At 32.0% G+C, this 27,222-nt stretch overlaps 4 protein-coding genes across 6 annotated transcripts; 3 read left to right on the top strand and 1 right to left on the bottom strand.

Moving 5' to 3' along the window:
• Window positions 1–248: 248 nt before the first annotated feature.
• Window positions 249–7,503, bottom strand: LOC111698248 (uncharacterized). The gene is made up of 6 exons (XM_023468537.1): window positions 7,473–7,503; window positions 6,381–6,413; window positions 4,219–4,295; window positions 3,169–3,227; window positions 2,686–2,720; window positions 249–713 (listed from the first exon to the last, which is right to left on the bottom strand). The coding sequence occupies exons 1-6, from the start codon at window positions 7,501–7,503 to the stop codon at window positions 613–615; spliced, it is 336 nt and encodes a 111-aa protein (XP_023324305.1). The 3' UTR covers window positions 249–612.
• A 2,747-nt stretch (window positions 7,504–10,250) lies between these two features.
• LOC111698241 (zinc finger protein 431) lies at window positions 10,251–13,593 on the top strand. Its single transcript, XM_023468529.1, has 3 exons — window positions 10,251–10,271; window positions 11,853–12,013; window positions 12,345–13,593. Exons 2-3 carry the CDS (start codon window positions 11,860–11,862, stop codon window positions 13,433–13,435), a joined length of 1,245 nt encoding a protein of 414 aa, XP_023324297.1. The 5' UTR covers window positions 10,251–10,271; window positions 11,853–11,859; the 3' UTR covers window positions 13,436–13,593.
• A 538-nt stretch (window positions 13,594–14,131) lies between these two features.
• On the top strand, window positions 14,132–25,363 carry LOC111698240 (zinc finger protein 431). 3 transcript variants are annotated; one of them, XM_023468526.1, is made up of 6 exons: window positions 14,132–14,356; window positions 14,522–14,647; window positions 16,090–19,255; window positions 19,496–21,239; window positions 22,389–22,478; window positions 24,640–25,363. In XM_023468526.1, exons 1-3 carry the CDS (start codon window positions 14,221–14,223, stop codon window positions 18,519–18,521), a joined length of 2,694 nt encoding a protein of 897 aa, XP_023324294.1. In that variant the 5' UTR covers window positions 14,132–14,220; the 3' UTR covers window positions 18,522–19,255; window positions 19,496–21,239; window positions 22,389–22,478; window positions 24,640–25,363. The 3 variants fall into 3 exon arrangements, with proteins under 3 accessions (XP_023324294.1, XP_023324295.1, XP_023324293.1); XM_023468527.1 differs by having other exon boundaries at window positions 14,528–14,647; window positions 16,090–21,239; XM_023468525.1 differs by having other exon boundaries at window positions 16,090–21,239.
• On the top strand, window positions 25,191–26,942 carry LOC111698242 (GDNF-inducible zinc finger protein 1). The gene is made up of 2 exons (XM_023468530.1): window positions 25,191–25,359; window positions 25,808–26,942. The coding sequence occupies exons 1-2, from the start codon at window positions 25,227–25,229 to the stop codon at window positions 26,803–26,805; spliced, it is 1,131 nt and encodes a 376-aa protein (XP_023324298.1). The 5' UTR covers window positions 25,191–25,226; the 3' UTR covers window positions 26,806–26,942.
• The last annotated feature ends 280 nt before the right edge of the window (window positions 26,943–27,222 follow it).

Here is a 27,222-nt window from a genome sequence, read left to right as displayed (position 1 = left end):
CATCTTCGTTAATAACGTCTTTAATCTATGCAATATTCAATATTAATATGGTTTAGTTAGCTTTGTTAGTTTACCTTAACATATTAAACATAAATAGACATATGTATACAGTGAGACCCGTAAAACTCTGAAATTATGACAATCTTATGAATGTTTGATGTTGTTACAAAGCAATAGTTTTTCAAGTAGCTTGCAAACCAACTTATTAACTGAAATTGGGCTGTGTACGTATACTACGTACAGTGTACACTGCACAGTGCTTGCTTCATTCGTCTTCCTATTCCATAGGTAGTTTTAAGGATCTCACTGTAATTAAGATTTTCTTTAATTTATTCAGTCTGAGATCAGAGCTTTTGTGTGGAATTGTTTATCTTGAAAACTTAATCTCGATATCCAATGTAGACGCTTACAAATATGAGTTTCACTGTTTGATCCCTCAATTGAAGTTTTCCATTGCATGGAAAAAAATTAATCTGTTGATCTACATCACATCAATAGTTCTGACTTTTGAACAAAATGTCTTGGATTTTATTCAATATTGTCATTATTTATTTATTTTCTTCAATTCATTAAAGTACTATCTTAAATATTTAGTCTCCAATTAATTTATAATCATTCAATGTCGTCTTCAATCTCATTAGTTTTCCGTCTTAGCCTTTCTGGTGGAGCAAGGAAAGGGGAAACGTACATTACTACAATAATGTATCCTTCATCTAAAAATATTTGAATTAGAATTCTTTAATAAAGTATAAAAAATAACCATGCCAAAAAGTTTTAATATGATTTGTAACTAAACGCTATGTCATTTTGCAAAAAATTTTCAAAAATTTTGTTTGCTATGGATTTTAGGTATGAAAACATTAAAATGTAACAAGAATATTTTGTACACATTGAAAACAAAAATCCTCGAAACCAGTTTTTTGAAAAAAAATGTAATTTATGGGAAAATGTTTGCTATATATATTATTCACCAAAATTTAACCATAATTGGAAGAGATATGACCAAAGAGAATAGAACATATATTAGAGGGGAATTTAGAGAATCCGTCGGTATGAATTTGTTCAGTCCCTTTCAGCCTGAAAGGAAGTTCGAAGCAGTGGCGGTAGATTTAAAAAAGTAACATCTTTTTCCTATTAGAGTAAAACTATTATTTTTTATATTACTGCCTTTTTTGTCAATGTTTGCCAAAAAGTTTAGTTAAAATTAAATAAATTCAGTTTTTTTACAGATCTTTGTAGTTAATGTAAAATGAATGACTATAATGAAGGATATAAAACAAGGTGAAAGCTGAAAGGTATGTAATGAAGCCTTTATAAGATTGAGTTAGTAAATCCCAGAAATGAGTGGAAAATGCAAATCAAACCCAATTAAAACCAATAATTTGATATACATCAGGGGGGTAAAAAAAAATTTGGCGCGCTTCGCGCGACAAATTAAAAATATTTACCCCCCCATACAGAATCCTTATGTCCGCCCCTCGTTCGAAGTATACAAATCATGTAAATGTTCACAAATTATATGCAGTAGAGTACATTAATACAGTATGTTCCCTAGAATATCCATTTCAATTTCAAATTTTTAAAAGCTGTTAAGTAAACTTTATAAAATGAATTAGGTGAATAAAAACATCATTTGATTTATGATTATAACGGAAAAGCATCGTTTGTAAAGTGAAAGGCTTAGAGTCTATGTGAAATGATCATTGCATCAATTATGAAACCAGCCTATTTCATAATTTGGTTCTCTTTTAATATTAATTTTAGATTTTCTATAAAATGATGTTCCAGGGCCCAACAAGTTATATAGCGCAAATATGTGAAGTACCCCTGCAGTATGGAAACAGTACAACAAAATGGCCGTTTTACACTTTTTTCTAGTAAATTCCTCTCTAATATATATTCTATTCCTTTGGATATGACAAAAATCCACAAAACAATGTTTTTTTTTATTTTACAAATAATTTTTTAATTGCACACACAATAATTTTTAATTCCACACACTGTTTGTCAATAGCTTATGAATATTTATAAAGATTTGAAAATCAATAGAAGAAAACATGGATCATAATTTGTTATAGAAATTTTTTTTTTTTCAAAAAAAATTTGGTTTCTTGGATCTTTTTTTCATGTTCAAAATTATTTTTGGTCACATTTTAATGTTTTTATGTCTAAAATCCGAAGCAAACAATTTCTTAAAATTTTGTGCAAAACATTCCTAATTCCGGTTTTTATCAACTCTGCACCCTGTACACTGTCCAGTGTCCAAGCAAGATTCTAGATTTTTTCTGTTATATGCAGGCAGGGTTCTAGCGTCCCAGGCAAATATATATTATCCATTCATTTCGACAGCAGTAGTTTTACATACAGAAACATGAAAAGAGAATAATAATAAATATTTTATGGCATTATAGTAAAATTGATGTCTTAGTAAAATATATTTGAGTAAATTTGTTAAGGAATAAACTGCAAAAAGTCTTAAATATCTAATATAGCATATGGAAGAAGACATTCAAAACTATTCACCAACTGTCATGGTTCGTTGGACACCCTGTATATTTAATGGACTAATGTTATGTTATCAACTGTTATGATTTACTGTTAAAGCAGAAAAATATTAAATTTGATAATGATTTGATTTGAATTCGTACAGTTGAGAAATTTCTAAAAGGTAGAAACTATCCTTACCTGGAATAATAATAATCTCCTTGTTGTTGTTAATTCTGAAAATAGATTTCTTTAAATAACCCTCATATTCACAATCACAACCTCTATCTCAGTAACAAAGTAATTCAAACAATTTTTAAAATTTCTTTGCGGCATAATTCCACGAGTCAATTCTATACAGACAACTCAAAAGAGAAAATAATCAATTTTCAGCTAGAGAAACTACGATATATCATTCATCTATCTATCAGGCAAAGGTTAATCTTGAGTCCTTTTAAGCTATGAATTTTAAATATTTTAGCATTAAGTTTTAAACATTGTATTTGTAACACTGCAATATATCTTTGAAAACAGAGTTAGTTTGCAAGAATAAAAATTTTCTGACAAACCGACAATTCTTTAGCAAGGACGGTCTCAGGATTTGATTCAATTCTCTGCATTATCAAATACAGAATGCCATCTAAACTTTCTACTTCAAGTTCTTTTTTAGTTTTCAAATTGTACCTGAGCCTGTAGGAAACAGGTTCTTCTCCTTCCAGTAAAAACCTGGATGATTTGTCAACCTTGTAAAATAAAAAAAAGGAATTGAAATTAAAAACCGATATACACAGTTACAACTAACGCTGTAAACTCCGGTTCATTTCAAGTACCGGACCGCCTTCTGTAGGTATAAAATGCCCCAGTTTTATAAAATAAAAGTATATAGTGTCAAGTTCTAAGGTAGTGAGATTCATGAAAAAAATAAAAAGTGAGATTTGCAAATCCAAAATGAGAATAAAAAATTTTAACTTTTATTTTCAAACTCTGGTATTGGCGGTAGTGAGATTTCAAAATCCAAAATGAGAATATAAAATTTCAACTTNCAAAAACCTCTAGTTTGAAAGTATTTACATTTTCTAATTTCGAAAAAAAGGCATTTAATAATCTGAAAAGTGTAAAGAAAATGTACAAAAACTAGCTTTTAAAACCTTCAATACCATTTTCTTTTTAAAAAAACATAAAATTTTCGCTCAAAAAGAAGGCATTTTATACAAACACGACCGCCTTTGACCAGCTAGAGCAAGCAGTACAGTGTACACACTACACATACAGACTAAATGAATCAGCCAATTCTATAGGAAGAATCTAGAGTCTAGTTCACAGTGATTCAAATCTAAGGTTGCAAACTCCTGCACAAAAAATCAATAAAAATTTTGCCATTTGACTTCTTAAAAACGAATAAAAAGTAAGTGTTTTAAAGTTCTAAAATGTACGTATCAAAAGCTATAAAAAAGTTTAAATGTGATTTAGTAAGGCAAATCCAAAATCCAAGGTGTTGCGACACTTTAAAGTCAATCTAGTCTTTAAAATTGATGGAACTTTCATAGCTGTCTGACTCAAAAATATTGTGAGGGGGGGGGGTTGATGAAAGGGTGTGATTAATAAGCTTGCACTTGAATTTTGTTGTCATTTAACTTTTTGCATAGAATTAATTAAAGAGAAAATACGTTGATTTTGAATTTGAATGTAAGCCAGCCCCTGACCAATTGTCGTCTTCTAAGAATATTGCAGTACCTGGGCCAAAAATCGTGTAACCAGGAAAGCATACTGTGTGGTCAAGCTTCGGGATAATGTGCTCTTAACAGGGACACCTTGTAATAGAGACACATTGATAGGTGCCCCTTAATAGGGACACCTTACAATAGAGACACATTGATAGGTGCCCCTTAATAAGGACACCTTACAATAGAGACAATTAATAGGTCCACTTTAATAAGGAAACCTCAAAAGGGACTCTTTAATAGGGGCATATCAATAGGCACACCTTGATAGGGACACATTGATGGGACACCAATAATTACGGAAACCTTTACAGGGACAAAAAAAGAGAATGAAAAATTGAAAAGAAGAAAACTAAAAGTGAAGAAAAAAAAAGGGGAGGAAATATTTGAGAAATCTGATTTGGATTATTTATTTTCAATGTGAATAAATACTTTTGAGAAACTTATCATTTTCCTTCTTTTAATAAATTAATGGTTATAATTAACAACCTTACACCAGAAAGTAACAATATAGAGACAAATTATGACTAAGTTTCAGAAAAGTTGTTTGCTCTCATTCTCTAGCAGGGGAATTTTATTCAAATTGGATTCCAGAGGTTTAGGGAAAACTGAAGATTTTCATACGTACATGAGCTTTTTACTGGCATATGTATTTTTTAATGCTATTTTCTCATTATAATTTTTTTTGGCTATTTGTGCAAGCAAAAATGTTTATAAATACATATTGGGTTAAACTCAAATCTCAACATATTTATTATGAACAGATTTTCATTTTCTATAACATCATTATTATTATTATTATTGAAAAGTAATTTTTTGTTTTGTTGCAAATAGCTTCTCAATAGCTCGTGAGGGAAAGAAAGCATATTGCAAACACGAATAGTATTTACCAGGTGTTCCGATAAACATGGGAATTGAGAGAAGACTTGAATGTCGTCTTTAATATCCGATAATTTTTAAATGTCGTGAAATGCATAAAACAAAATTTAATGTCTAATTATCTTTCTGAATGAGGTTTACTTTCTTTGAATCTTAAGAATTGGCGGAGACTAAAATCGGGACAAATTTCCATCTCTGTCAATATTGAAGGTGACAAAATGATAGACCACATTTTGGAAATCCCAAAACTACTTGTTTTCGGTGTTAAATGTTTTAACTGTGCATACTACGAAATTTTATTTACAAAATAATCCCGCTTGGAATAAAAACGATATTTAATTCCCATGTTTATTGGGACACACTGTATTTTAAATAATCCATAATCTCTAACACGTTGAAAATCCAGTTTTATAGTCTTGTTTCATTAATTTTTACCTTTCCCGAGTTTTTGGGGTTCAACATTGTTTTCGTTTTAAAACGATCGTTTTTTGGTTCGTTTTTTTTATATTTTCTTTTTTATTAATTCTAGTGGATACATTTTCAGTTTTTAAAAAATATTAAATAACGACGACGAAAAATAAAGTAAAACTTATACAGTAATATATTTAGATGGTTAGGAACATATATCTCAAAAGAAATTTGTCAATAAATCAGTGATAGAATTAATTATTTCGTTTTCATTATACTGATTTTCTTATTTTCTTTTAATGTATTCGCAGATTTCTTCAAATTCTTCAAATGTCGTCTTTTCAATAATAATTCCAGAAAATCTACAGAAAATCTTTATGAATAATGAGAAATAGAAACTAATAATTGAACAAGACTACTTATTTTCGATGATAAGATTAATTTTTATTTTCTGAACCTGTTCTTAAACAACTAATTAGTTTACATGTAGAATTTTTTTACATTTTATATCGTCTTTATTTAATAATTTGAAAAACATAATTCTGAAAACGTATCCATCCCCAAAGTAGGAGTTTTGAACGTCGAATTTGCGCTCAAACTCAGGAATTACAGATCTTCAAAAAGTTTTATATTTCTCAAATGAATCCAAAAGAAGCTTTCTACAACACTGCATACTCAATTCAACTAACTTACATAGCCGGTCACTCCCTTTAAAACGATCGTTTTTTGGTTCGTTTTTTCTTATATTTTCGTTTTTTGAAATTCTGGTATAACAGTACTTAAAATTCTTGTTTTTTTAAAGACCAAAAACAGCTGAAAAACGACCAATAAACGAACCAAGGGCTATAATCCCATCACTATATAATAATATAATATAACGTGATTTACCTTCAGGATTTAGATGAATATATCCTCCAATCCCTATAGAAAAGCAAGAACAAAATGAATTTTAACAACATTAAACATTTAAAATTACAATTTTTAAATTAAGATTTTGCTAAAATTCTGTTTTCGACGGTTTTTTACATTTAAGTTCCGTATAAGTCACTGTTCAAAATTATATGATTGCTCTTCCTTCGTGTCTTTGTATTTTTAGTAAACATTCATCAGCCAGGGTGCCCTGAAATTTCATTTTATGTATACAGTACAACTTATTCATTCTTTGACAAGGTGTTCTGTAATTTTACTTTATGCTAAATTTAATCTGGAACAGGTTTTCCTGAAAAAACTTTTAATCATTATTTATTATTTAATACCAGGGTTACTTTTAATATTATTTTTTACGCTTTTATTAATATTGGTCACAATGGTCAGCTATAGCTGACCAAACGGCTGGACCAAATTGGCTGACATTTTTAAAGGGAACCATTCGCTACCCTAGGGCCGGGGGTGACATATGGGCGAAAAAAGTGGTTTAAAAATTCCTGCACGAGCAACTATAAAAGGAATACAACCTCAGTTATTCAGTTCCTGTAGCTTATACCTGAACAAGTGCTGATCCTCCTTGTTCCTAAGGTTGAAGGAGGGGGGGCTGAAGTTTTCCTTCTAATTTGATCCGTAGAAAGTTTGACAATTTTGCACACTTATCTGCATACTTAGACACTTATTTCTGCAGGTTTTCAATCATAATATTTAAACTTTTTATTTTAGTTAAGGAAGTTAAGTTTTACTAATCTTTCATTCTATATACATTTCATCTTTTATGTAAACATCCGGTGGAAGAGATTTAGATTTTTTAACATTAGTATATGATTTAATGATCAGAATTGAAAGAGAAAAATAAGGTTGAAAATTTTTTATAAATAATTCCCAACACCTATTCCACGTTTGTTTATGATTAGGCCTTGAGCTGGATCGTTTCTTGAGTCTTCCACCCTGACTTGTTCATTCCTTTCAAAATCGCCCACGTTCAAAAAATAGTTTTTTTTTAAAGATAGCGATTGTCTATTAAATTTCCCCTTCAAGTTGAAAACAGTTTGCCTGCTAACTTAATGGTATGATAATAAACCATAGTTAATCGCAGGCCTGAAGCTATGAATTTAAAAGGGGGGGGGGGCACAAAATTTAAAAAGTGCATTTGTGCATGTAGTATTTTTTACCTTAAAACCTAAAAAAAGGTTTAATTGTCAACCAAGTCTAAAAACTGATTTTAACACACACTATATGTGTTCTTTTACAAGTTTTTGAGAGTATGTATTTTGTATTTGCATAATAACAAAACATTACCTCTCAAAATTTCCTTTATAACCGAAGAAATAACAATGTCTTACTACGCGTACATATTATAAAAATCATATAATTCTGTTCACTTTATTTAGGACAAAGAAAATAGCATCAACAACAAATGCAAATTGGCCTATAAAAACTCAAGATAAAGCATGCAAATATAAGTTAAAAAAGATTAATTTAATTTAAATTTGTCTCCATACTATTACTTTTATCTCTTATAAGATACGGGTGTCCCACGAAACATGACAGTTTGTAAATAGTTTTAAATGCACTTTTTCCATAATTTACTAAGTTGTTTGATAGCAAAGAAAGTAATAAAAAATATTTCATGGCAATCAAATTATAGTAAAATTAATTTCAAAGTAAAATATATTTGAGTAAAATTTTTTTAAACGAAATAAACTGAAAAAATTTTCTCTAATATCCAATACAGTATATGGAAGAAGACAATCAAAACTATTCATCAACAGTCATGTTTCGTAATCGTGGGACACCCTATATAATTAATAATAAAAATCATTAACAATTATTAAAAGAAGGTTATAATAAGATGAATGTCTATGTTCTCAAAATGTTAAAAATGAGTTTTAACCTAAATACATTTTCAGGCGTGCAACTAGACATTTTGTTATGGGGGGGGGAGATGTAAATATAAATCGCGACGCGTGAAAATTTTTTTGGCCCCCCCCTAAACATTTTTGGGGGGGGGGGGCAAGAAAAATGTGTATTATACTCAAACAATAAAAAACTAGCCTTACCAACCGGATATTCAGTGTATAACCCCATCTGATATGAAATAAAAAAAGAAATCTTTTAAAAAACTATTTATTTTAGTTACAGGAAAATGCCTTAAAAGAAGGGGTGAGGGGGGGGGCGAGGGTGTATTCTTGCTGTCCCATTTAAATACCTCATAATTTACGGTTGCAAAATTTATTCAATGAAAGATATTGTTTATATAAACGGGTGCTTCATTCATCTATGAAGGAGTAGAAATTATAATTTTGCAGATTTAACCTCATTCAGATTTTAGGACAAAGACAATTGATGCTATCCCATTTGAACTACTCCCGTTTTAACTATTGTTCATTTGAACTATTGTTCGTTGAACGTGGTGCCATGTGTGTTGAAATGAACAATTATAGTTCAAACGAGTTTATTTAATGCTCATTTGAACTATATCAGTTCATTTGAATTATTGTCTAATATTTAAACTATTAACATTTTATGAAATAAAGAAAAAAATAGTTCGACAAATGAACATAAAAATAGTTCAAATGGACATAAAAATTTAGTTGAAATGAACAAAACAATAGTTCAAATGAACATAAAAATAGTTCAAATGGGCAAAAAAATAGTTCAAATGGACAAAAAATAGTTGAAATGAACAAAAAAAAATAGTTGAAATGAACAAAAAAATAGTTCATAATGAACATAAAAATAGTTCAAATGAACAAAAAAATAGTTCAAATGGACAAAAAAATAGTTCAAATGGGCATAAAAATAGTTCAAATGGACATAGAAATAGTTCAAATGAACATAAAAATAGTTCATTAATGGACATAAAAATAGTTCAAATGGACATAGAAATAGTTCAAATGGACAAAAAAATAGTTCAAAATGGACATAAAAATAGTTGAAATGAACATAAAAATAGTTTATTACAAGCAGTAATTTACTGTATCATTTTAAGTAGTTCATGTTTTCAGCCCCCTCCCAGCTCATCCCCACAAAAGAAAAAAATTAGCTTAAACTTTAATTTATTATAAATTGCTATTCCTATAATTTTGATCAAGCTATTCTGAATTTTTCATTAGACCATTGTTATTGATCCCTTCTTTTAATTAGCTTGTTTTTGAAGCATTCCTCTGATTGAACTATAAGCTAAATAAACTAACGTTCAATTATCATATTTTTTTATTTTACGATCAGACCTCTTAATTTTGCTGAGGGTCAGGATTCATGAATCGCTAAATTGCAAAACAGGGTGGACTTCTTGCCCATCCCCCCCCCCCCTACAGGGGGGGAACGCCTTCTTAGGGAGTGGTATATGCCCCCCCTCAATCAGCCCCCCCTTTGTTGCGCGCCTGTACATTTTCACACACAAATATAAACTATTAATCAGACAAATTTTTAAATGTGAAGAAAAGGGACCAACTCTCTAGGTGTGACACATGAAGCACATGCTATTGTCAAGCAAAATAAACTAAACCTTTTTCTCCCCTTTTCACTTTTCGTTTCCTTTAAGTTCTTACTTCTAATCTTTTTTTCTCAGATAATGTTCCCCCCTCTTCCGGGAAAAAAGAGGGGCACGTGTATCCCTACGTACCGCCCGACCGCACCCCCTCCCTTCCTATAGCTGCGCCTCTGTCCCCCTGCCTCCCCCTTATTACCTCTCATAAACCTTTTTGTTATACCGATACGTTATAATGTCGTCTTTCTTATTTCATTTTTTTTTTCTTTTTCCATGTTTAACTTCGCGACCTTTGCCGCTGTTGCTAGTTGTGGTTTGCAGACGGACTGATCGGAGCTCGGAACTTAAGATTTAGAATGGTGAATATCGATATCAAAGCTTGATCCTCTCTTTTACAATTTTGCACACTTATCTGCATACTTAGACACTCCTCCCCCTCCTATCAATTTTATACATGACCACTTATTTTTAATTTTTTCAGAAAAAAATGTTATTGTTTAATTTTTTATTATTTTAGGTTGGGTTTGGTTAAGACAATTTCTGGGCCGAGCGCTGAGGCTAGGACAGGCTGAGGGGCCGAGCACTGCATGCTAGGACAGGCTAATGGGCCAATCGCCGCGACTAGGACAGGCTAGGGGGCCGGGGACTCATGGCCACATGACCAATGATATCCATGTGTTACATGAGATCCATGTACAAAATTGATAGGAGGGGGGAGGGGGGTCCAAAAATCATATATATGGAAATTACCAATGGAGGGACTCTCTAATTTTCCAAAACCGATTTTTATCTTTCTGTACTATATCCAAAAAAGAGTGGATTAAGCAAGAAATTAATAAGTGTCCACATTGGATATTAGGATTAAGCATTCGGGAATAAAAGGTATTCCTTTCTAAAGTTCCCAGCTCTGAAGCCTGAACCCTAGGGCCTAGGCTATTATAGTTGCAGTTGATCTGCAGTATAGAAACTGAAATCTATAGAGTTAAAGTAAACTGTAAAGCATGCAAATGATTAATTAGCATTCTGGCTCTGCAGCGCTAGAAACACAATTCAAGTTAGATACTAGATTATATTTATTTATTTATTATATATAGGTCAAGATATTTTATCGTTATACTATTAATAATTGGCCGAATATTTACCTGTTGGCCGAATTCTGATTGCACATACAGGCCAAAGCCTTTCCTTAAGTAGCTTTTGCCAGCAGATTGATGTTTTTCTCTAAAAATCGCTATTTCATAGTGGAACTTCAAAAGTGGGTTTAAAATGGAGTTGTAAACGGTTATATTTTTATCGCATAATTATTACTTTAAGACTTAACTAATGTGTCCTAATTGACATTGATCGCAGCCCCCCCCCCCCCCTCCCTCTCTTAACCAGACCTATTGCCATTGGGGCTAGCTATAAGCCTGTCATAGCTGAAATAACACCTAATAATTGAAACCTTGTTAAGTTATCAAGACTATGTCTGACGTTATTGTGATACATGTGGGTTACTTCCTATTGTACGCTTTTTGGACCCCTCTCCCATTAAGTTTGTACATGGAGCTCATATGTTACACATGCTAAAAGTTGGACATTAGTCTAGCCCTGAAATATTACAAAATAAATGTTGCTAATTTTGTTGAAATGTTCATGTACTAAATTGATTTGGGGGGGGGGGGAAGTTCAAAAAGCGTTCTTTAGGAGAAACCTTAAATGTGATTATTTTTCTTCCTTATATATAGGAACTATAAAGACATACAAACGATGAGCCAATATGTTAAAGTAGTAAATAAAATGTTTGTTTTTAATCTTTGTGAAGAAACAATCTCAAGAACTGACGAGGGTCAACCCAGACCGAAATATATTTTCAATAAATGTGGAACTAACATCTACTTTTTTACTCTACAGGGTTTGGTCCATCACCATCACCGAATTTTAAAAGTTTCTTATTTCAGGTCAAAAATGGAAGAGAAATTGGAAAACGAACTGAATCTTGATGATGACGATTTTGAGATGAAGGATGAAATATTTTACGTCAAAGATGAAATTCACCAAGATAATATTTTTGATTTACAATCAGAAAAATATGTTCTATTAAAGAAGGAAATCATCCCAGGCAAGTTGTATTACAGGGGTTTATGATAAGTATGTTAGTGTGGACTGCAATTTTTTTAGGATTTGGTTGACAAGTATGGTAAAGGGTTTAAATAACTTGCCTTGTGATGTCCTATTTTTAAGGTTTTTCCCATTGCATCGAAAATCATTCCGTTCTCCCGCCATGAGGGGGGGGGGGGGATTCATGGAAAAATGGAAACCCAAATCAAAACACCAACTGTAGTTCAATGCCTTAATACAAAAGTTTTCTACAACTTTAATGAAAATGTGAGTTAAAAATTATCTATCTCTGTTAAATTCATATGAAATAGATTAAAGAATTAAATATTTAGGGAAACCGGGTCATGTTCTAATAGAAGCCGTGAAATTGGGAATAAACAGAACCAAGGAGAACAATTTAATTCCTAGTAAATACGAAGAAGTGACAAATTCTCGCGATAAGCGTGATATGACATGTACCAATCTCACAAATTTCAAACGACACAAGAAGAGCAAACAAGATAATGTTAGATATCATTGTGATCAATGCGGACGTTCTTATGGTGAACTTAAAGATCTGAAGATGCACATTGAAAGTAAACATGAAGATTTGAAATACTACTGCGACCAATGTGAATTTGTTGCAACTTCGAGACGTGGACTGAAGCATCACAGTGATAATGAACATGAAGGTATAACGTATCCATGTGATCATGTGTCAAAGTCTCCTACTGGACTTAAGTCGCACAATGACAGTAAACATGTAGGAGTGAGATATCCCTGTGATAAATGTGATAAAACATTTACCAAGCTAGATAATGTGAAAAGACACATAAAGAGCAAACATTACAAAGTGAGATATTATTGTGATCAATGCGAACATTCTTTCAGTGATTATTCGAGCCTAAAGAAACACATTGATAGTGAACACAAAGGTATTAAACATTTCTGCGACAAATGTGAGTTTGTTGCCAATGATAAAGGTGGGCTAAAGCGCCATGATAAGATTTTACATGAAGGGTTAAGGTATCCCTGTACTACATGTGATTATGTGTCAATTTCTGTTGGTGGATTAAAGAATCATATTGACAGTAAGCATGAAGGAGTGAGATATTATTGTGATAAATGCGAATATTTTGCTGCTGCTCCACGTTATTTGAAAACACATATTGAAAGCAAACATAAAGGTGTGTTTTACCCGTGTGACAGTTGTGAGTATACTGCTTCGGCAAAAAGCACTTTAAAGACTCACATTAAGAATAAGCACTTAAAGGTGAGATATCCGTGTGATAAATGTGAATTTGCTGCAACAACTGCAAGCAATCTAAAAGTACACATACAGACTATTCACGAAGGATTAAGATATTTATGTGATCAATGTGAACATACTGCTACCTCAAAGAGTGATCTGAAGAGACACACAAGAAGTAAACATAAAGTATAAATATTATTTTGTAAAGATGAATCAGGATTCTAGCTGTTTTCCTGAAGAAGGATCGAGGAAACTAGAAGTTACTATAAAGATAAAATAATATTTACCAACTATAAACTTAAACAAATTCCAATTTGGATTTTGTTTTATAGTTTATTTTTATTGTTTTAGATTTGTTTTTTTATTATTGAGTGTTGCAATCTTTTATGTTATTTCAGAGATAATGGTTATATGGTTGGATACTTCTTCATGGCTTTATAATTGAAAGAACAACTAGACAGTTCTTATTTTTAGTAGTTGAATTGTAGTGTAGATGCTACATGTATTTTTTATATATTATTTTTATGATGCAAATATTTTGTTTTATCAGTCTGGAACTAGATTTAATGGAGTTGAACTACGCAGATTAAATAAAACCGTTTCTCTACAGTCTGACCCGGCGCATAAGTAAACTGGTGAAACCGGCGGTACGTGGTTCAACTACTTCTCGCTATTTATTAAATCTAATCCCTGGTCCCAAAATAGGATCCTCTGCTGAAATAAAATAGAAATCCAAATTGTTACTGTAATAGAAAGGATTTTAATACTTTTAAATAAACAATTACGCCTAATAATTACACCTAACGAGCAGCTAATAGGATATTAAATGAATTAAGTAGATAAGCCCTTAGCTTAGCTAATCATTAATATTAACCTCGCAAGTTATGAAGTAATTAATATCAATTAGTATCAACAAATCAGAGGGATTTAGAGTTTTAAATTTTATTTTTACTATTTCAGAGAAATTAGAGTGGAAAATGGACGATGAAGAAAATTTAGAAGATTATTTTGAGTTGGAGGAAGAAATAGTTTACGTAGAAGAAGAAGTTCTAAAAGATAGAGTTTCTGATTTGCTTTCCGAAAATAATGCGCAAAAGAAAGCAAACATTCTAGGTCAGTTCAAGATATTTACATTGACTACTTAACTTTTTATGCAATCTTGGAATAAAAATCAATTTCTTATTATTATGTATTATGCTAGGGTGAAGGTGTCGGGGGGGGGGGGGGTTGATTCTTATATTGCCCCTGAAATACATTTTTTTATTTTGACTATTACAGTTACAGATAAGAGAAATGAGGAATTACATCTTGAAGATTTTGAGTTGAAGGAGGAAATAGTTCATATTAAGGAAGATATTCTACCAGAGAATAATTCTAATGCAAGAAAGAAAAGAAAAATATCAGGTTAGTTAATTTTTTTATATTTCACCCCTCCTCCTACAGTCGTGACATGAAAAGTAGTTTTTATTACAGGGGAAGAAAGTTCCAAACAGTGATTTGGCCAAGACTTGACACTGAGTGTCAGGTTTGGATCAAATATGCAAAGTTATCTTTTTTAGCTGTTTACGTTTTTAAATTTAAGTCGAGAAGTAAAAAACCGTCTGCATATTTTAATTTAAAATAGGCTTCATTTTTATCACTAAATTTTAAATATTTATTACTTAACCCCTACAAAAAAAATTTTTCTTTCAATTTTTGATGATAATTGATTTCATTTTAAAGCATGTTACATTTTTTAATCAAATGCAAAGCTTGGGGTCTAGGGTTTCTAGCAAAATGTTGCATTTTTGTTTTGAAATTTCGCGAGAAAAGCGAACATATCTAAATTTTTCGCGAAATTGTTGCTTTTTTTAATAAAAGTTTTCGCTTCCTTTTCCCAAATTCACTTTCGCGAAAAAGTTTGCGAAATAAGAAAGAAAATTTTCGCTTTTTTTCGCGAAAGTTTTCATTCGCTGGAAACCTTAGTCTAGGGGCAAAACACGTTTTAGAACATGTTGCGATTTGAGACATTTGACAGATTTGAATCAATGATACTTTTCAGGCATTTGCACAATTTGGAAACTAAACCATACACATACGAAAGAAATTAAATAATGAAACAATAAAAATGTAAATAATATATTTTATTCTGATATTTCAAAATATAACAAATTGTAAAATTTAAAAATTATAATATTAATAATAATTATTTTTAGTTAATTATGCTTTTCTGTAAATTATGAAAGTGCGCTTTGCTCTGAATTGTTGAATATTTTCAAATTATGAATTATGGATATCAAAAGTTAAATTGTTTCGAAAATGGTTTGGGTTTTTATTAAAAATGAACAATCACTCCCAGTTTTAATTTTAGAAAAGAAGAAAATAGTGTTATTCCTAGTTTTCGTCGTGATCAATAATATATATCATATTTTATTGTTCTTAGCAATGAAATTGGACATAAAATGCAGGAAATTTTTTATTTAAAATTGAGGAAACTTGAAATCATCTGAACTTTCCATATTTAAAAGTATAATGTTTTAGAATAAATTAGAAAATAACATTATTTTCAGTGATATGTGCTTTTCTTAAAATCATGAAAATGCGTTTTATTCTGAATTGTCGAATATTTTAAAATTTTGGTTTAAAAGTTAAATTGTTTCGAAAATGGTGTGGATTTTTATTGAAAATGAACAATCACTCACAGTTTTAATTTTTGAAAATAAGAAAATAGTGTTATTTCTGGTTATCGTGCTCAATAATAAAATTGTTTTAATTGATATTTGCTCTCGGCACAGAAAGAGTTACTAAAACGTTAATCACAATATGTATGCCCAAACCTGACACTCGGATCATATTTAAATATTTAGATGAATCGAAACATGGCTTGATGGAAACCCAGAAATTAAAAACCGAAAGAACAAAGAAGAACAATGATGAGAAAGAACGGAAATATTCCTGTAATCAATGTGAATATTCTGTAATTGATTATTCGACTCTCAAAAGACACATTGCCCGTAAACATAGATGGTTGAAATACCACTGTGATCAATGTGAATTTGTTACTGCTTCAAGAAATTCACTAAAGCGTCACAATGAGAATAAACATGAAGGTATAAGATATCCCTGCAATGAATGTGATTACGTCTTAACTTCTGCTAGTGGACTAAAGACTCATATTGACAGTAAACATGTAGGAGTGAGATATCCATGTGATAAATGTGATAAAGAATATACCGCACTGGTATGTTTGAGGAGACACGTGAGAAGCGCGCATGATAAAGTGAGGTACGATTGTGATAAGTGCAAACATTCTGCAAATGATTATTCGAATCTCAAAGTACATATTGCAAGTAAACATGAAGGGTTGAAATACCCCTGCGGCAAATGTGAATTTGCTGCCATTTCAAGAAATGGTCTAAAGCATCACAATGAGAGTAAACATGAAGGTATAAGATATCCCTGCACTGAATGTGATTACATCTCAACTTCTGCTAGTGGACTAAAGACTCATATTGACAGTAAACATGTAGGAGTGAGATATCCGTGTGATAAATGTGATAAAGCATATACCGCACTGGTATGTTTAAGGAGACACGTGAGAAGCGTACATGATAAAGTGAGGTACGATTGTGATCAGTGCAAATATTCTGCAAATGATTATGGGAATCTCAAAAAGCACATTGCTAGTAAACATGAAGGGTTGAAATACCACTGTGATAAATGTGAATTTGCTGCCATTTCAAGAAATGGTCTGAAGCATCACAATGAGAGTAAACATGAAGGTGTAAGATACTCCTGTACTGAATGTGATTACATCTCAACTTCTGTTAGTGGACTAAAGACTCATATTGACAGTAAGCATGTAGGAGTGAGATATCCTTGTGATAAATGTGATAAAGTATATACCGCACTGGTATGTTTGAGGAGACACATGAGAAGCGCGCATGATAATGTGAGTTACGATTGTGATCAGTGCAAATATTCTGCAAATGAATATGGGAATCTCAAAAAACACATTGCTAGTAAACATGAAGGGTTGAAATACCACTGTGATAAATGTGAATTTGCTACCATTTCAAGAAATGGTCTAAAGCATCATAATGAGAGTAAACATGAAGGTGTAAGATACTCCTGTACTGAATGTGATTTCGTCTCAACTTCTGATGGTGGAATAAAGCATCACAATAAGGGTAAACATGAAGGTATAAGATATCCCTGTACTAAATGTGATTACGTAACTACTTCTGCTGGTGGACTAAAGACTCATATTGATAGCAAGCATGTAGGATTAAGATATCCTTGTGATAAATGTGATAACGCATATACCACACTGGCAAGTTTGAGGAGACCCGTGAGAAGCGCGCATAATAAAGTGAGGTATGATTGTGATCAATTCAAACATTCAGCAAATGATTATTCGAATCTCAAAGTACATATTGCAAGGAAACATATAGGGTTGAAATACCACTGTGACAAATGTGAATTTGGTGCCATTTCAAGAAATGGACTTAAATATCACTATGAGAGCATTCATGAAGGTATAAAGCATCCCTGTACTGAATGTGATTACATCTCAATTTCTGCTAGTGGACTAAAGACTCATATTGATAGTGAACATGTTGGAGTGAGATATCCATGTGATAAATGTGATAAAGCATATACCGCACTGGTAAGTTTGAAGAGACACGTGAGAAGCGCGCATGATAAAGTGAGGTACGATTGTGATCAGTGCAAATATTCTGCAAATGATTATGGGAATCTTAAAAAACACATTGCTAGTAAACATACAGGTTTGAAATATTACTGCGGTCAATGTGAATTTTTTGCAACTTCTAAAATTGGACTAAAGCGTCATATTGAGACTAAACATGAAGGTATCAGATATCCCTGTACTGAATGTATTTTTGCTTCAACTTCTGCTGGTGGGCTGAAGGTTCATATTGACAGTAAACATGGAGGAGGAAGATTTAATTGTAACAAGTGCGAATATTCGGGCGTTCTTTTACGTTATTTACAAAGACACATTCAGAGTAAGCATAGTGACATAAGTTACCCGTGTGACAGTTGTGAGTATACCGCATCAACTAAAAGCATGTTAAAAGCTCATATAAACAGTCGGCATTTAAAAGTTAGATATCCTTGTGATAAATGTGAATTTGCCGCAACCAAAGTACACGGTCTAAAAGTACACATAAAGACAATTCACGAAGGATTTAGACATCTTTGTGATAAATGTGAGCATACTGCTACCTCATTAAGCGATCTAAAGAGACACACAAGAAGTAAGCACAAGAGCTAAGCTTGGATGCAACTGAGCAATTGGGACATAAACATTTGTTTTGTATTAAAAAGCAAAAAAAAGTTCTAGTTAATCTGATTAGGTTACGTAATAGTGTACACCTACCTCAAAGCATAAATAAAAATTGTGTTTCAATATTTGTATTTTAGCCTTGTTCTTGTATTCAAACTTTCTCTCAGATTAATGATAACGCTGTAAATATTTTTATTTTTTTAGAAAAAAATGTTTCAAATATTAATGACAGGACACCTCATTAAGTTTGTTAAAATGAATGGGAAACATCATGAGCAAGATCCGCCATTCTGTGGATAAGAAGATACGCATGAAATATATAAAGTAGTAATCACTGGTTGCTCATTTGTTTGAATGACCGATCATAACTCATTAACTCCTTAATGAATTTGCCCTAAATTTTGAATAATGACATTTAGTAGAACCACGGGCATGTTCTTAACAATTTAAAGTTGAGTGGGATGACTTCAGTGGACAAGTTTTTGGGCAAATTGGGTTCCCTAGCTTTTATAATAAACATGTCATAACATTTAAAATGAACATTTTCTAGAAAAAGATATTTTGTTAAAGAAACATGAGAAGTGTTAATGATAAAGTGTTCAAAAATTGGATTTAAGTATCATAATGAGAGTAAAAATGAAGGTGTACGATATCCCTGTACTGAATGTGATTACGCCTCAACTTCTGCTGGCGGACTAAAAACTCATATTGACCTTAAACATGTAGGTTTGATATATCCTTTTGATAAATGTGCTAAGGCATATACCGCACTGTTAAGTTTGAGGAGACACGTGAGAAGCGTACATGATAAAGTGCATACATTCAGCAAATGATTATTAGAATGTCTAAAGACCCATTGCTAGTGAACATATAGGATTGAAATATTACTGTAATCAATGTGAATTTGTTTGAAGTTCATCATATTGAGAATAAACATGAAGGTATAAGGTATCCCTGTTCAGAATGTGATTTTGTCTCAACTTCTGCTGGTGGACTAAAGATTCATATTGACAGTAATCAAGGATTGAGATATAATTATGACAAATGTGAATACTCTGTGGCTATTTTAAGGTATTTCCAAAACACATTGAGGGTAAGCACAGAGACATGAGTTACATGTGTGAGTTGTGACTGTACCCCATTGGCAAAAAACACTTCGAAAGCTCATATAAAGAGTAAGCATGTAAAAGTTAGGAATCCTTGTGATAAATGTGAATTTTCTGCAACCAGAGCACACGATCTAAAAGAACACATAAGGACTATTCACGAAATATTTAGACATTTGTGTGATAAATGTGAACAAAGATTTGAGTTTGAATACAATTGTTGACGCAAACAAATTTCCTATTTTTTTACATGTGCTGTGTTCATAATTGGAAAAGGACTAAATGAATCTAATTATGTTGCTATTTTATAAAAAGTAGTATCCATCCTCTAAGCATCGAATTATTTAGCGTTACAATTTTTATTTCATTTAGTTAGTTTTTCTTATTGTTATTTTATTTATTTTTTATTCATTTGTATTTATTTTTTCTTTTCTTTTATCTTTAAGATTGTTCACATTTAAAGGGGAAACTGACCATAATTCATCGTCCTTGTTATCGAGTTGAAGATGCGTCATAATATTGTACCCTCGGCAATTTGAAAGAATCTTGTTTGCAGTGCACACTTCAGGCAGACGCTGAACTCCAACCTTCGAGTTTGCGAGGTGGGGAAGACTTCACTTAGTAAAAAGCATGATTAAAGAGGGATGACATTTGTAGATCGAGTTTGAATCCTAGCTGTAGCGCTCGGCCCAGAAAGTGTCATAACTTAACCTAACCCGTGGCCGCAGCGCTTGGCCCCCTAGCCTGCAGTCGGCCCCCTAGCGTGTCCTAGCCGCAGCGCTCGCCCCAGAAGGTGTCTTAACATAACCTAACCATAAATAAATACTAATTTAATTGAAAATTATTTAAAAAGGGGTCATGTACAAAAATAAAATCTGCAGTGAAGCCTTCCCCCCCTCACACACTCGAAGGTTGGAGTTCAGCGTCTACCCACACTCACTCCCCGATCTAGTTATCCTAACCTAACTAGGAAAATTTTGTGAACTGCATCTACACTTACAGGACGCCCCATAAATTCGGACAATTTTTTAACAGTTATAACTCAGTCAGTTTTTATAATTTTTAAAATCTGTCAAAAGATTCGATATGAAGGTTTTGTATTAACAATTCCGCGGAATGTTATGCAGAATACAATCAAATTCAGTTCTCCCAGAAGGTCGTTTGTTCTTGACTCACTTTCATTTTTTATCTAACCCTTGGTCTGGATTTTTTCAATCACCCTCTTTAAAGATTTTTTTGATAGAGATTCTTCCTGTTTGTGATTTGCTGGTAGACTATTGAAATCTTGTAAGCTGGGTTAAACTTGTATCTGGTGAATAGTTTTAAATAATCCAAATCTGAGCTCCTTGAAAAATACCATTTTGTGGAAATGGCATGTATGGTAAAACTGAGCTTTTTCTGCTGTATATTTTGCAGATTTCTTATTTATTATCTTATTATGTAACCTGCTATAAAATGTGTAGAGAAAAATGTTATATTCTTCTATCATGTCACATGAAAAAAATAAACTCCATAAACCAACATGAAATTATCATTTTTTTCAGAAATAATGAATCCACTATTAAGATGTTTATGGCTGATATCAGCAACACTGAACAAGGTAACCATCGAAATTGAATAAACGGTTAAAAAAAAACGGGCAAGAAAATATCCAAAATAGTGTTCGCCATTGAAAAAAACAGCTAAAAACCTGATTATTGGTTCAGATAAAATTGTAATTTCATCGGGACTGGGAAAAATTTAAAGCTGATATTGTTAAAAAGCTTGAGGAAATAAACATGAATAGGACTGTCCAAAGAATAATTCAAAACAGCAATAGTGAAATGGTAAATGGATTACTACACGGCAATTTTTCAAGAATCATGATACCAACGAATAATACCCTTAACCAAAAAGTATATGACATGATGAATTACATGGCTAAAACAGAACTAGATCTTATTCTAGAAAATTTGAAAGGCGAGATTTTTTTTATTTAATTTAATTTAATTTAATTTATGTAAATGTTATTAAAAACCTAAAATTGTGAATAAAAATTTACTCCATTTTGTTATTTCTACATCAAAAAAGAACTGAGAAATTTTGAAAACGAAATTAGCATTATGTTGGACAGGATTTTCGGAAAACACCAAACTTGAGGTAAAAAATTCCCTTATTTATTAAAATGAGAAAAATGAAAAGATGTAAAAGCTTTAAAAAGAATTCCGAACTATATGAATTATTACAGTCAATAGAAGAAAGATGCAAAATCGAAAGGGAACATTTTCTTAATCACATGAAAAAACAGCAGCAAAGTAAAAAAAAACCTTCCAACCGAGCAAAATCTCAACAGTTTATTTCAACTAAACAAAACACAAATTTTAGTAGCAGCCGATAAGAATGTAGGCTATGTATGTATTGATAAAGAAGATCTTTTAATGCAATATGATGAAATTAACAAAAAACAGCATTTTGGAGAAGCAAAAATTAAAGAAGATTGGTATTTAACAAACATGCAAGAGTTTTTATCAAAGGCGTCTAAAAATATCCCTTTCGAACTTACTCAAAGATAATGACTTCATATGGAAGGAAAAAAAGCAAGAAATCGGTACGTTAAGATTAAGGCCAAAGATATTAAAAATAAAGACGGTATCAAAATCAAATATATCCAGCTTAACTTGTCGAGGAATTAAAAGCTCTATGCTCGATCCAATTAAACTAATACGAAATATCCTAGACAAGGTTTATAGACATTTATTATTTTATATAGAAAATGAGTTTGTAAGGCTATATGAAAAACTCTCTCCTTCAGTAACGGGCATAGATGAAGCGATAACTCGAGTAAAAAAGTCAAAATCAGGTGAATGGGCTAGTTCAATTGAAATGGAGGGAGATTTTGGGGACCTCTACTCAAATTGTAACAAAGATCTATTAGAAAAGTGCATAATAAAAGCTGGAAAAATTGCTAAACTTAAACCAGAATCAATTGATTATGTCCTAAAACTTATGAAAGTTTCAATGAATCATTCTTATTTCAAAGACCCAAAAGGTATTTTTAAAACTCTCAATGGGTTTTCAATGGGAGATAATTCTGCAGCACGGGGGAGCGACATAATTTTAAGGATTTATGAAAAAGATATTTTTGGAAAAATACATAACAAAAACCTGGAAAACACTCACAAGATACCTAAGATTCAGGGATGACGTTTCAGTCGAGCGGGGGAAGGCAGGCGGCCATGAGCCACCACTATTTCCCCTTCCGTGCCACATATTAGCTTTTTTCTCTTCCGGCAGCCATGAGCCACCACTATTTCCCCTTCCGTACCACCACATTTGACTCTTCCGGGCAAAACTACTTTTTTAAATGTTATATTTAGGGCCTTTAAAGTGTGATTTTAAAAAATCCAGCCGCGTCACGAAATACATATAAATTTAGATCTCAATATTTCAGTGTTAATATGTAATATGGATGATTTCTCTTAATGTAAATTGTAAAACTTTTCTTTTTGCAAATCTAAATTCTGATTTTCACAAAAAATGGCTTATTTTTAAAAGCAATATGAATATTAAAAAAGACAAACCTTGAAATAAACGTCAGTTTTGAAGGGAACCCTTGTGTCAAAATGTGCAATGTGTAATGAAAAAATTGCAATAAACCCCGTTTTTTTTTACAAAATCTGTAACGCCTAAGTAATGACAGTAAATATTGTGATTTTTAAAATTTCATTGTAAAACAGTTTAAGAATTCAACAAACAAAATATTAATCTTAAGTAGAATTGAAAAAATGGTTTGAGTTGTGCTTTTTTGCGTGACACGGATGGATTTTTTCAAATCACACTTTAAAGGCCCTAAATATACCATTTAAAAAAGTAGTTTTGCCCGGAAGAGTCAAATGTGGTGGTACGGAAGGGGAAATAGTGGTGGCTCATGGCTGCCGGAAGAGAAAAAAGCTAATATGTAGCACGGAAGGAGAAATAGTGGTGGCTCATGGCCGCATACCTTCCCCCGCTCTTCAGTCCATGTAGTGGGAGAAATAGATAAAAGGTTAGAAGTAATTAGAATGATCACAAATGGATATCCAAAATGTATCCAGTTTAATGTTGAAACAAAAGTCATAGATGGGAAATTCTTAAACATAAAAATATTCAACGTGCCTGGTGAAAACACACCAACGACAACAGTGCTAAGGAAACCAAACTCTAAATTCGATATAATACCATTTAACTCCAATGTGAGCTTAAAATATAAAAAAAAATGGCAGGGCTGGGATACTTTAGAACTATTAGAACACACACATGTTCGGTATTAGAAGAAATACAACAGAAAAAAATAGTTAAAATGATCTTAAAGGAAAAAGGGTTTCCTAGAAACCTAAGAAAAAAGTTAGAAAACCATCAATATGAGAACACAAAGAGTGAAAACGCCAAGAAATTTTTAGGAATAACAGTGTTTGACAATGTAAGCAAACGACACAAGTTTGTAAGGAATGTTTTTAAACACTCATTAATAGACAAGGAAAAATATTATCTACCTGCAGACGTCCCTGGAAGAAAATTTGAACAATATATTTTCACTATAAATAAAATGAAAGAAAAACTTCAATTTTAAACCATGTACTTTTCATAGAAAAATGGAAAATGTGAGAATTAAAACTTAAGAATACATATTAACATTTTTATGATTTAACTAATGCAGGGGAAACAGAACACAATTAATCTTAATTTTATTTGGTTTTTATCAATTTTTAAACAATCATAAAGAGATCTTGAAAGGGAATAAAGGCACATGACAAAAAATGGCTTCTCGGCATGGGTCCGGTGTTCAAGGAGCACCGGACCCATGCAGTTGCCAGCCCCTTGATTAGGGCTGGTATACTTTGCATTGTGCCGGTGCTCCTGAGAGCCAGGACACATTTTAGAGTCATTTGCTGGCATGAAAGCCAAGTTAAAATTAGGTCGATTTTCATTAAATCTCTTAAAAGATCTCTTTATTTATCTTTTATAAACTAGAAATATTTCAGGAAGTGAAAAGTAGACACCTTGGTCACTTGTTGGATGAAATGTTCTTGAAGGATTTTCAGCATTTTTACTTTTTCTTTTTTACTTTTGATACAACTTTTTATCTTAAACAAAAATGTGTTCTGCATTATTTTGTTTGATTACATTGGGTTTCTAAAATTAAATGCTGATGAGTTCAGTGGGATGACGTGAGATGTTTTGGTTTACCGTAAAATCCAGAGATGATTTCAAGGATGCTCGAGGGGAGGAAAACTTAAGCTGCTAACTTTTCCAGAAGAAATTCTGAGTTGTAGCATTTTTCGAAATGTCTTCTTTATACAAATATACAAGAAAAGATTCATATTACAGTTGCTCAAAATCTTTTGACAGAATGTATAAATTCCGAAAACTGTCAGTTAAAGCTGTTAAAAACTGTCAGAATTAATGGGGGGGGGGGGGGGGGAGATTCTTGAGTTCTTAAATTGATTATTTTAAATAAAATTTTAATCTGGCTAATAATGAACACTTTAATTCAGGAATGAAAAAATCGGATGATTTTGATTTAAATTTAATACTATTATTACTATTTCAGAGAAAATTCAAGAATAAAATGAACGAAGAATTTAATCTGGAAGATTTTGAGTTGAATGAAGAAATAGTTTACGTCAAAGAAGAAGTTCCTAAAGAGAACTTTTCTAATGGACAATCAGAAATTGATTCTAAAAAAGAAAGAAGCATCTCGAGTAAGTTTTAATGTTATAAAAATTTATTAAGAGCAACATCGCTTAGTATTCTAATAAAGAAAAGTTGTTTTTTATTTTGATTTTCTTGTCCACTGTCCAGGCCAGTTACATAGAAACTAGACTTTCCATTAAAACTTTTTACTGTGTCTCTATCCATGAGCGTCTTCTCTTTTACAATATGAAACAATAACGGATTTAGTAATATCTTTCACGCATTTTCAAAATTTTACAAAATCAAATCGGACACACTTTTCTTTGTAAATTTGAGCATTCAAAAACCTCCCCTGTGGACATGTGAGGTCTAACACAAAATTTGGACCCGATCGGTTCGGTCGTCGCGTTTTGACGTTTATTGGACACAAACGGACAAACAAACAGACAGACAGACAAGCAAAATATATATATATATAGAAACTCGGATGGATATTATCAAAATATTTATATTTAGGTGAAATAAAAAAGGGTCCGATGATTGAAACCTCGCCAAGTTCAACAAGACCTAAGAAAATTGAACTGAGAGATTATTCATGTAATCAGTGTGATTTTGTTACAACATCGTCAAAAAATTTGAAAAGACATAGGTGTAGGTTTAGCCAGAAAAGGTTCCCTTGTGATACTTGTGTGTATGTTGCAACCAATGCAGACACTCTACGTAAACATATTAAAAGTAAACACGAAGGAGTGATATATTCTTGCAATACATGTGATAAAACATTTTCCACACCTAGCAGTGTCCAAAGGCACATGAATAGCATTCACAAGAAAGTAAGATTTAATTGTGATCAATGCGGAAATTCTTACACCGAATCTAAAACGTTAAAGAAACACATTGAAAGTAAGCATGAAGGTCTGAAATACTATTGTGACCAATGTGTATTTGTTGCAACTTCAAGAAGTCAACTGAAGTATCACATTGATAGTATACATGAAGGTTTGCGTTACTGCTGTGACCAGTGTCAATTTGTTTCTACTTCAAGAAATGGCCTAAAGCGTCATAATGATAGTGCACATAACGGTTTAAAGTATCCCTGTACTTTATGTGATTACACGTCAAATTCTGCCGGTGGATTAAAGGTTCATGTTGAAGTTAAGCATGTAGGATTGAGATATAATTGTGATGAATGCGATTATACTGCCATTGCTTCACGTTATTTGAAAACACATATTGAAAGTAAACATAATGGCGTCTGTTACCCCTGTGAAAGTTGTGATTATACTGCATCAGCGAAAAGCATATTAAAGGCTCATATAAAGACCAAGCATTTATTGGTAAGATATTCTTGTGGTGTGTGTGACTTTGCTGCAACGACAGGAAATAATCTAAAGGTTCATATCAAGACTATCCACGAAGGATTTAGATATCTGTGTGATAAATGTGATCATACTGCTACCTCAACAAGTGATTTAAAGAGACACACTAAAAGTAAACACAAGGTTCTATCTTAAAATGAGCCAGATGTCACGTTTCCTTTTAAAAGAAAATAAACAGATCAAGATAATTTGTGTTGCTACAATTTTCTTAAATTAAATCCTATGTGTTCAGTTCATTTCTTGCTCATAAATATATTTCTTACATTCTTACAGATAATGATAAGGTTTTCCAATATTTTTTAGAGAAAATGTCAAGGAGTATTAAAGATCCTTGATTCTGGGATGTAAACAGGAGTTTACATGGGTCGTGTACAGTACATTGTACACGAACTGTTATTACAGTATACTGTAATGTAAAGTTAGTCGTTTTAGACAAGTTTTTCAATGAAATTACTTAAATCTTATACATAAGGAATAATTTTACAGTAATTTCTACAAGCCACTGTAGCTCAGTGGCAGGGTCTGTGCACCCATTGGCATGACTTGTTTGAT

This window comes from Eurytemora carolleeae, unplaced genomic scaffold (genome assembly GCF_000591075.1).
Source record: "Eurytemora carolleeae unplaced genomic scaffold, Eaff_2.0 scaffold248, whole genome shotgun sequence".
In the NCBI taxonomy this organism is placed as follows: Eukaryota; Metazoa; Arthropoda; class Copepoda; order Calanoida; family Temoridae; genus Eurytemora; species Eurytemora carolleeae.
The sequence above is the reverse complement of the archived record's forward strand: the minus strand, read 5'-3'. Positions and strand labels throughout refer to the sequence as shown.